Source organism: Jatropha curcas, chromosome 8 (genome assembly GCF_041381405.1).
Source record: "Jatropha curcas cultivar XTBG-Jc1 chromosome 8, XTBG_Jcur_1.0, whole genome shotgun sequence".
Taxonomy (NCBI): Eukaryota; Viridiplantae; Streptophyta; class Magnoliopsida; order Malpighiales; family Euphorbiaceae; genus Jatropha; species Jatropha curcas.
In genome coordinates, this window is record NC_143158.1 from 8,213,212 (window position 1) to 8,224,481 (window position 11,270).

Sequence of the window (11,270 nt, forward strand, 5' to 3'; positions counted from 1 at the left end):
TGAGAAGCAGAGATTGTAGCGGTGATGATGACAGTAGATGGAGCATAGAGAGAAGAGAAAGAGAGTTTTGGATCTAAATGATGGAAAAAGGAAAAAAAAAAAAAAAGCATATCACGTGAGAGAGAAGACAAATGGATAGAATGAGCAATTAGTTGAAACATTTCGAAATTTCATTTTTAAAAATTCCAAACTTTAATTAAATCGAAAATTTCTAGAGGCTGGACCATGTTTAGACTAAAAGAAAATCATAGTGGGTTTAAGCCCATATCGAAAGGCCGAACTTAAATTTCCCAAGAATTCCATTAACAAATTACTAAACGAATTTATCAAATTTTTAATTCAATTATTCAATATATTATATTGTAGTCAAATTTAATTTTTTTAATGTTTATTAGTATAAATTACTAAAACCAACCCAAAAACCACTCTAAATCAAACCAGCCCTAGGAAAGGTCTAAAGAAAACCATTAAAAACCAAATGAAATTGAGTCAGACCAGGAGGGATGAACTAAATCTAGAACTTTTTGACTAATCAAACCGGTATCGCTTAACTAATACGAACCGAACCAAAAATCATCTAGAATCCTCTTCGTTCGTCTTCCTTCAAAGGATCTCTGATCGCTCTTCATTCTTCATGAACCCCAGCCCGCTGCCGGCTACTAGCGCCACCATCACCGGCCAAGCAACAGTCGACCACCACTTCCAGTCACTTTTCGTGACCCTACCCTTACATTTTCTTAACCATTCTGCTCTGTTTGACCCTCTATTGCGCGAAAGGACAAGCGAGAAGAGGGCAGTTCGCGACTCCGGCCATCAACGGTTCCGCCGGCGAGTTTTAGTGCACTAGGTAAGTAAAGGACGGCCTTACCCTTCCTCTTATACCAATCTTTGCAATCAGTTTTGGTTCCTATTGCGAAAAACTATCGAACCATAAGGTTAGGGTTCCTAAAACCTATTTGTGCTAAATCCAACTAGATTACTGAATGATTATGAAAATAAATACCAGAGTTGTTCCTGTGAGATTTTGGTCATTTCAATATATACATTGTGAACTTTGGTGGAGTCATTAGATGTAGTCATTTGTAAATTGTTTAGCATAAACTATAGTTCCATTGGTAGTGGAGGAATGTAAGCGAAGGGCCATAATCAAAGTTGGTTCTGCAAAGGATAAAATTGAAAGAGATTCAATATGGGGCAATCATTTATAAGGTGACAACTTTAGTTATTAAATTTAACCTTAACTATTTATTTATAGTTTCTTTACTAGTTATAGTTTTAGAAGTATTAAAAATATAAGGTTAATTATATAAGATAGCATGATAATTGAATGATTGATTAATGTCCATGCTCGGGTGGTGAACCGAAGTAAGATAGAATTAGCTTGTTATAAATCCTTAGCTAATCAATGGCAAGGTAATGGAGCATCTAAATTAGTGTTATTATTCGATTTCGCTACTTGAATTGAAATGCGAGTGATTGATGAATTATTGGTGGATGGAATTCTTATTGAGATTGATTAGGCCGTCGGATGGCCAAAATGCTTTTTCTACATTGTTGTCTGTAAATTTAATAGCTAAGTTTTTAGGGGAGATTTTGCAGGATTTCCGACAGGATATCTGAAAATTGAGTCTAGGATAGAAATGAAATAATTACCAATTTGTTTTAGTAATAATGAAGGTTTAATTCTTGATTGCAATATTCTTCTTGATTGCCCGGATCCTAGAGTTGCTACAGGAAACCATTATTGAAATAAGAGTTGTTTTTGTCCCATTGTACTGTGAGTAGTATTAAGTATTACTTATACTTAAAAGTATCGCAGTCTGCAGCTGCCAGGAAACATTTGTTTGTGCATTTTGGTATCTGAAATTATTATATATATATATAGTTACTCAACCAATGGGTAATAATTTAATTATAATAAGCCTTTGAAAAGCAGCATTTTATTGTGTGTGGACAAATCCACGTTTGATTTTATCTCTTGTATGATATTGTGTATATAGTTCCTTAAGAGTTTACTTGCTTTCTTTCAGTACCCGTTTGATTTTATCTATAGTATTATCACATAACATAATCTGTTGCTAGTTTCAATTTTTCAGCCTTATCACATGTGTATAGCTTGGTTCTGATGTAGCTGTTTATTTCTAAAAAATTGCATATGATGTCTCCGAATTATTGATAAACATTTTTTTTTCAGCTTTAATTGTAATTGATCATCCTTGCAATTCTGATGATATTCAATGGTGATTTTCATATCCATTTCAACTATTTGGATCATGCAGAAGGAAATGTTCTCTTTTTCCATATGGCATGATTATAGCAATGAAATTATTGTTGGTTTTGCTTGCTTGCAATCCACGTTTATATATATTATTGATATAGATTTAGATTTGGGTAGTTTGGTGAGAAAGGCAAGTGAATTTATTGTTTTATTAAGGGCAGTGTGAGTCTTTTTAATAGTAAAAAGAAGGGGCAAAATTTAGAATATTACTAACTGCCAAATGCCATTTTGAAGACATTTCTCAATGTAATGTGTGGGTTCGTTTAGATTGCTCTCACTTGGTCTTTTGTAGTCGTTTCATTTCACAACATAGCCCATTGGTTGTTTCAACCTTTAATAAAATAAAATAAAATAAACCAACACGTAACAACGCCTTGCCGTCACAAATGTAACAGCCATTCAGCCATTCGTCCCCTCCCATCAACATAACTGCCACTTTGTCGCCATTGAACAATCAATAGTATACTTATTTCATTGTTATTGTTGAAGGTCATTCTTTTATCAATGGCATTGGCAAGGGATTGAATCAACAAGCTAAAAAAATGACGTCATTTTTACTATCCCGTGCTTCATGGCACACCACAAGAAGGGCACTCAAATATTGTCTCTCTTCTTCTCTCCCTATCTTCAACAATATAGCGATTTCCTCTTCAAATCGCACATTAGAAACAAACCCTAATTTCATTAACATTTTCATTCCTACACTTAACCAATTTATTCAATCTTACCATTGCACTTCTCTTGGTTTCAAAATTTCCCACGAGAATCAAAACCCTAATCCCTTGAATTTGAAGTTTTTTCGAGAGATTTCAACTTTATCAAGCTCGAAGAACAATGAAAATCAAGAAAATGGAGGATCATCAAAAGAGGGACATCAGTCGTGGATTGATTTGTACTTGCCGAGACAGGCTAGGCCATATGCACGGCTCGCTCGACTTGATAAGCCGATAGGAACTTGGCTTCTCACTTGGCCTTGCATGTGGTATGTCTTTTTCTTTTCTTTTCTCTTCTTTTGGTTAATGACAAAATGCAATAAGTTGTTTATGTTACAAAATTGTGAATTGTGATGTTTTCAGGTCAATTTCGTTGGCTGCATCGCCAGGGCACCTTCCTGATCTTAAGATGATGGCTTTATTTGGTTGTGGGGCTTTGCTTTTGAGGGGTGCTGGATGTACAATAAATGATCTCCTTGATAGAGATATTGATACCAAGGTAAATATTAGTAATTCTTGTTGTTAATTCTATGCTAGAAAACAGTTTTCATACCATTCATAAATTCATTAGATTTGTGATGTGTGTATTATCTTTTTTTATGCATCTATTTCTTCCAGAATGTGTCCCGGTAGTTTCTTTAGCTCAACTCAATTAAGCTGTAATTCCAGTTTATGGGATTGCTCTTTTAAAAGAGAGTTGCTAAATACGCTCGCAAAATCTTTCCACGTGTCAGTTTCAACCTACTTTAAAATTGCTGGCATTTAGTGTTTTTCTTTAAGCAACATCTAATTCTTCTATTCTGGTTGTATTTTCTTTTTAACTTATCTTTTGTATTTTTGTTTTTATGAGAAAAATGCAGGTGGAACGTACAAAGTTGAGACCCATTGCAAGTGGTCTTCTGACACCATTTCAAGGGCTTTGTTTTCTTGGTTTTCAATTGCTCTTGGGTCTTGGAATTCTCCTGCAACTGAATAATTACAGGTTAGTGCAAACAGTCTTTCAAGGAGAAGTGTAGGCACTTAGTAGTCTTACTAGAGGGAGTGATTATTTTCTTTCCTATGTGGGATTTTGTAGGACACTGTCAATGCAATTACTTTTGGTTTATTAATCTCTGTTCTGCAATATAGTAACAAATGCTTTTGTTGTTGTAAATTTTTCTTTATCTCTCCGGTATTGTACTGCACCCAAATTGTGCCGTTTACTTTACTTTTGACTCCTTTGCTTTTCTCAGAACTGGCTTCATGTAACATATTCAGCTGCTTTTTTCTATAATCACAACTGATTGGTATCCTAATCCACAGTTTCAGTATTTCACCGAATAAGATCCCTAAATTCAAAATTTTCTAATACAATCAGGCCTCTACCTTATCCTTTGTCAATCAGAGTTGCAGCATGCTAACTAAGTAGGGAATCATGAAAGCAGAGAATATGAGAAATATTAGATTACAGAAGCAATGTAAATATAAAACAGAGGAGAAGGGGAAGAAGAGAAAGTAACCTAGTGTTGGACATGGTTTTCCTTAAGATAATGCTGTTCTGGGGCCTGCTTTGCAATTAAATTAGAAATTTCCATGAGCTTTTTCGGAACCTTACTGTTGATAACTAACTCAAATTGACAACCTTGTTTTGATATTGTCAATAATTAGAAGGTCCACTTGGGAAATAATGATAAATTATATTTAACTTTCTGCTTTTGCTTCATACATTTCTAAATTATTTTATTCTTTCTACTTTTGCATCTCACTGTCCTGAAATCTAGCTAATCAATATTTTTCGCGCACATGCTTGCATTCAAAGTGTTATATTTTTGTTTACTGTGATCTCCTCAGTCATGACATTTAGTTCAATAAATTTGTTTCAAATATTTTACCTGTAGCTTAGAGCTTGTCTTTATTTTTCACATATTGTTTTGTAATCTTATAATCAATTTAGATAAACATTATCATCTGGTTTAATCATTTGGAATAACTAATAGTTAATTATATCCAACAGCCGCATTTTGGGAGCTTCATCCTTGTTGCTTGTCTTTTCCTATCCCCTCATGAAGAGATTTACATTTTGGGTAATAGCTGCATTTCTTTTTCATGTTGACTTCTCATTGACTGTTTTTGGGAAGATGACCAATATCTCTATGATGCAGCCTCAAGCTTATCTGGGTTTGACATTTAACTGGGGAGCTTTATTAGGGTGGTCTGCTGTTACAGGAAGCTTAGATCTTGCTGTTGTGTTGCCACTATACGTGGCTGGAGTCTTTTGGACCCTTGTGTATGATACAATATATGCACATCAGGTATAATACATGGACATCATTTAAGGAGATCCATAGCATTTTGATTTCCAACTTGATCATATAATGGAAATGTGACTTTATGACAGGCAGTTTTTAAAATGTAAATCTCTTTGAAATTTTAATCTACCACTTTCAGTTTCTCCTGCATGCCAACTATCTTCCCTTAATCAGAATGATTATGTACAAAAACAAAATAATGACCAATTTTATCATTTCATAAAATTAAAAATAAGAAGCAATTAGACTTAAATATTTATGTTGAGTCAGGAATAGTCCCCTTCTTTTATCTAATAGAGTCAGTTGGCTAAAATGGTTATCAATGTCAATGGTTGCTCGTAATACTGAAAAATTACAGAACATCTGAATTTTTTTTGGGATAATTTGGGTTAAAAATATTAGCGGTGACAGTTCATGGATATTATGAGTTTTGGAGCTTTTTAAGTTTGTAATTTGTACTTTCTTTTGGGTTTTAATTTAAAGATTTTATTGTTACAAAGTTCTCATGGAGTAATCTGAAGGTGTAAAATTTGCTTAACCAAAATCAATAAAGAAATGTTTATGTTACTCCTCTAAAAGAAATGAACTCAATTACCTTGTGTTTAGGATAAGGAGGACGATTTGAAAGTAGGTGTTAAATCAACTGCCTTGAGATTTGGGGATTCAACAAAGGAATGGATCACTGGGTTTGGAATTGCTTGCATTAGTAGTCTTGCTCTTAGTGGAGTCAGTGCCGATCTTGGTATTTGCCTTCTTAGTAATCTCTTATAATTAACTTGCAAATAAGTACTTTATTAGCACACTAACTATCTTTTTTTTTTTAATGGAGTAGGCTGGCCATTTTATGCATTTCTGGCAGCTGCCTCTGGACATTTGACTTGGCAAATATGGACTGTTGACCTATCAAGCAGGGCAGATTGCAATAAAAAGTACGTAAATTGCATTTTAGATTTGTGTTTTAGGATACCTCAAAGCAGTATTTTTAGCCCTGACATATCTTAATTTCACTCTGACAAGAACTTTGTTGCGAGATATGAAATTTTTTCCTTCTCTTTGAGCGAGGATTACCTGTACTGTTTCAGTGGTAATCGGAAAAAGCCAATGGAAAATGTTTTTTTCAGTCTAAGATAATATACCAGTTAACTGTTTGACCTAGAACTTCCTGGGAGCAAAATTTCATCCAACATTTTCATGTTAATAAACAATTGCAATTGCGAATTTGAGACCTTTTGTTTTTGAATTAATATTAGTGTTAGCTTTCCTTTTTCCATGTGTTGCTTGTTGCTTTGTGCTATTTAGGTCAAGGTATAGTGTTGTCTGTTGCTTTGTGCTATTTAGGTTAATAGTATGTATAGTAGATGATAATTCATCAGGATACAATTAATGAATTTTAGTCATGTTTAGACAATATGTTAAATCTCTGCCACTTGTCAATTCTTTTATGTGGCTTAATTGATAAAAAAAAAAAATGCCAAGTGGAGTTCTTAATCCATGTGGCACGTATTCAATATCTTAAATCTATGCCACATGTAAAACTTAGGGAAGTCTTGACTTGCTTTATATATATATATATATAGATTGAAGTCATATATTTGGTATTAGAATTATTTTACGAAAGATGGGTGTGCCTGAAACTGTTGAAATTTTTGGAAATGAAATATGGAGATACTGATAGGAATAAAGATGTGAAGAGATTGTTGTATTATGAAGTTATTTGTTGTAATTTTGACTATTTGGTCGTCGATATGCTCAAAGACGAATCTCAATCTGTCTTTGCAATTGTTGTGAGAGATAATAGTTTTCTGGCCCTATTATGGCCTTCTGTTTCATGAAGTTTTCGAGGGTTTCTTTTTTTACTCTAGCTGATTTTCAATTTGATTTAATGATGTTGCTGCATTACATGTACTGTTCTGGTTTGTTGAGAAGAGAATAAATGATTCCTTGTTTGATTTTATCTTCCTTCTTTATTAATGAAACATTTTTTGTTTTACTTTTAAAGGGAAAAAATAAAAATCCTGACTCATCCTATATTGCTAGTATATGTTTTTGTTCACTTCTACTTCTTGCTGGCTTCAAATTTTATCATGCATGTGCTTGATATTCCCCAACAAATGTTCTTTTCCTGGTTGCAGGTTTGTGGCAAATAAATGGTTTGGTGCCATTATTTTCAGTGGGATTTTATTTGGTAGATGCTGGTGCTAGAGGTATTACTGCTCTCAATATAAACTTTGTATTCTGGAAATGCTCCTCAGTCTTCTACAGTTAACTTAAAAAAAAATTCCATGGATATAACTTCTAGTGGAACCCAGAGTGAATCTGCCCAATTTGTCTCTTTTTTATGCTAAGAAAATTCATGATTTCTTACCATGTGAAAAGGACTAATCCATCTCTCCCCGCTAAAGTCTAATTTCTTAAAAATTGTATTTATGCTGACTGAATATTCATTTCTTAATTTGATTGATTCCACCATCTTTCATTATTTTAAGTCGCAGGTGGTGTGATTTCAATATGTGCTGTTGAATTGCATTCAATGCTTATATTTTTGAGATTTGACTAAAATGACATGGAACTAACATTTCCAATAAAATTTGATGGTCTTTTGAACAGCATGAATACAAGTTCTAATTTGACTGAAATATTAATGTACTTCTAATTTCCTACTATTTTTATGTGCAATTTTTTGAGGACTTTAATGTTAAAACTGGTAGCATGAGATGCTATAATATCCAATTAAAAATTATTAAGTGCAATTAATGATGTTTATATAAGAGTAGTGGGTTATTAAGAGGGAAAAAAAATCTGAAAAGGTAAAGCAGATTATGTGATTAGCATAACAGTTGATAATGGTTGTGACAGCTTTTATTATGGTCACTTGGAAGTGCGTGTTTTGATTACCAATTATGTAACTAGAACTCACGATATTGCTGCATAAAAGCTTATTTTGTTAATCTGGAACAAATCACGCGGACGACTCAACTTATTTCTAGTACTAAAACTCAATTTTAAGTTATCCTATATAAGATAAATGTCATGAAATTTATGATAGAAATCTTGTCCTCTTAGACATTCAAACATTAAATAGTTGATTGTTATCCATGTAAAACTTTGGAACATAGTGTAAATCTATTACCCTTTTCTTTCTGTTTTTTGGCTTAGTGGTTTGGTTGGCTTTTTAAGAGTATAGCTTGTTTTGTTAAGCTGGTGATAGATGCTATAGATTTATGATATTGGTAATTAACTTTATCTCAGACTTGCTATGCTTACAAAATCCTTTTTGTTTACTGGGGATTAAGGACTAGGGTTGCGAATCATGTCTAATTCAAAATTTGGGTGTCTGCTAACTGCGACGAATTGGACTTGGGTATTCAAAATTTCCTAACATACAGTGGCTTATTTTCGCTAACCTATAAGCATTGTATATGTTTGCCTTCCTAACTTAGTGTCGCCTGAATAGTAATCTGGGCTTTTTCCTTGTTTAGTACTGATATCCTCTTTGTTTGTATCTCTCCCTTTTTGTAGGATGATTACTTTTTTTCCCCTGTTTTCAATGGTTTTAACCTTTCCTGAAGACGAGCTCTCTTTTAACGAGTTTCAGTCCTGGCAGTTGTTCTTCCCTGGGTTCTCTTTCTGCTGCCATGCTGGGTGAAGTTTTGAGTAAAAATAATCCAAGCCATAATGATGTACCAGACAAAAACAATTTTCTTGTTACTCGACCAGCAATCAGGAGAAGAAAAAACAACAAATACGTTAATCAATCAACCCGTCGGATTTCCTTTTGGCCATTGTTTCTTTTTCTTTTATTTGAGGTAGGCAGTTTCCACAATGTTCTTGGTATTAAGCCTTTCAGTATACATATCAGCAAGTTGATCATTTGAGGCTACATGGTGAGACCTGGATAATTTTCTCCTTTATGAATTGTCTTTATTTCTATGTGCTCCTACCAATTATATTTGAACCAGATTTTATGCTATACTAATAGTCGTCTAGTCGCAAAACAAGAATAATTCCACTATCTTCTTTATGCACAATAATTCGAATATTCTGCTTCTGCTCGTTAGACTATCACATCCTATTTTTAACTTCTTCAAGTTATTAGGTTTTCACCCATAGTACTGATCAGAGGCTAATCTCAACCTAATCAACATCTATAAAGCTTCTATCCTCTTTTTTCAGGTGCAGACTTTTATTATCTTAAGATGCGAAAAATAGCTTATAAATGAGAATTGTAGGGACCATGCATATATTCACTAACTAGACTCTCGCATGTATGAAAATAAATCAATCTTCCCGCCACCTATGATATCAATGTAAGTTAAATTTATGGTTAGCCTCAATAGGAGGGATCTGTTGGTTTATAGTTCAATGCCCTAGTATCTTCTAGGAGATAAACATATATATTTTCTTTGAGAGATAATGATCTATTTATCAAATTTCGCAACTTTTATACTAAGAAAGTATCTCAAACTCCTAGGGCAGTAAATGAGACAAGTCGCTTGTGAGCTACTCGAGGTTCAACTCGGTAAAAGCTCGCTCGGGTTCATTCAATAAGCTTATCGAGCCAAGATATCGAGTTCGCTTAATAAATGAGCCGAGCTCGAGCTGGGCTCGTTAGCCAGCTTTATCGAGCCGAGTTCATTGAGCTAGCCTTATTGAGCTCACGAGCTAGCTCAATAAAACCAAATCAATTAAAACCTATATTACAACGACGTTGTTTTGGTTAATAGATTTCAAGCCTGAGCTCAGCTCATTTATGGTTATCGAGCTGAGCCCGAGTGGAGCTCGAGCTTGGTTATTTTTAAATGAGCCGAGCTTGAGCTCGAGTGTATCCTTATCGAGCCGAGTTCAAGCTCACCAAAGCTCGGCTCCTTTAAAGCCCCTCCTAATCTAACAATTTTTTAGGCGAGCAATTTTCTCTTTATCATCTGTAGTTGCAACCATATTATCAATATGAACAATTAGTAATGTGATCTTATCATTATAATGTTTAAAAAATAAGGTATGATCAATATTATTTTAAAATATAAAAAAGAAATCATACCGAATCTATCTAATCCAGCTCTAAGTGACAGGTTCAACTTATACAATGTCTTCTTTAATCTCCAAATCTTTCATCGTCATCTCGTTATAAGATATGAAAGAATTTCCATACATACTTCTAAGTTTCCATGTAAGGCATTCTTAACATTAAATTGACGTAGTCTTCGATCAAGGTTTGCTCAGAGAAAAATATAATTCTGATAGTATCCATCCGCTAGGGATAAAGTCCCTTAATAGTCTACCCCATAGATCTGAATGAATCATTTTGCTACCAGTATGGCTTAGAACCTTTTAATTTGAGCCATTTGCCTTGTGCTTTACAATAAACATCCATTTGCATCCCACTAACGTCTTTCCGATGGAGTAACAAGCTCCCACGTTTCATGCTTTTTTATCTTATTATGCTTAAATTCTCTAAATAATAAATTTAAGTACTCTCGGATCTAATTTTCTTTCCTGTCTGTGATGGACGATATACAAACAACCAAACACTTTTAGAGGAATAATATATACGAGTTCTTACTCTCGGATCTAATTTTCGACACCCTATGTTTGAGCATAATGTTAATGCAACTAGTTTGATATATTGTTCCATTTAAATCTAAATATGCTTGAAATACTCTCTATCCATAGGCTTTTACTATAGTAAAGAATTTAAAAATTACGTGTCAGTACATATACATTCGTTTTGTGCCATTTGGCATGCTAACTTATTATAACATCTAAACATAACTGATTATGTATGTACTTTTCTTTTTTCTTTTCAAATTTCTTTCTTTTTTTTTTTTTTTTTTTTTGGCTTTTAAGAAAACTTTTGTGATTATGTATTTAAGAAAATTTTACATATCTCATGATTTATATGAAATAATGATATGATTTCACGTAAAAAAAATAAATGAATAAAAAACTCTAAATATGAATATTAAAATTCTTAGAAATATTTAATCACGATAA

The 11,270-nt window shown here is 33.4% G+C and overlaps 1 protein-coding gene across 4 annotated transcripts; it reads left to right on the top strand.

The window, feature by feature from the left end:
* The first annotated feature begins 563 nt into the window (after positions 1-563).
* PPT1 (polyprenyltransferase 1) lies at positions 564-9,209 on the top strand. 4 transcript variants are annotated; one of them, XM_089724802.1, is made up of 10 exons: positions 564-847; positions 2,768-3,260; positions 3,355-3,490; positions 3,852-3,973; positions 4,985-5,054; positions 5,133-5,282; positions 5,886-6,021; positions 6,109-6,208; positions 7,412-7,483; positions 8,799-9,209. In XM_089724802.1, exons 2-9 carry the CDS (start codon positions 2,821-2,823, stop codon positions 7,479-7,481), a joined length of 1,224 nt encoding a protein of 407 aa, XP_089580928.1. In that variant the 5' UTR covers positions 564-847; positions 2,768-2,820; the 3' UTR covers positions 7,482-7,483; positions 8,799-9,209. The 4 variants fall into 4 exon arrangements, with proteins under 4 accessions (XP_089580928.1, XP_089580929.1, XP_089580930.1 ...); XM_089724803.1 differs by having other exon boundaries at positions 8,884-9,209; XM_089724804.1 differs by having other exon boundaries at positions 565-847; positions 6,112-6,208.
* The last annotated feature ends 2,061 nt before the right edge of the window (positions 9,210-11,270 follow it).

Bases quoted from the DNA above. Each gene is read 5' to 3' on its own strand.
- PPT1 (XM_089724802.1), top strand. From the start codon at position 2,821: ATGACGTCATTTTTACTATCCCGTGCTTCATGGCACACCACAAGAAGG. The intron at 5,055-5,132 runs GTAATAGCTGCA...TCTATGATGCAG, and splicing joins TGAAGAGATTTACATTTTGG to CCTCAAGCTTATCTGGGTTT. The intron at 6,209-7,411 runs GTACGTAAATTG...TCCTGGTTGCAG, and splicing joins AGGGCAGATTGCAATAAAAA to GTTTGTGGCAAATAAATGGT.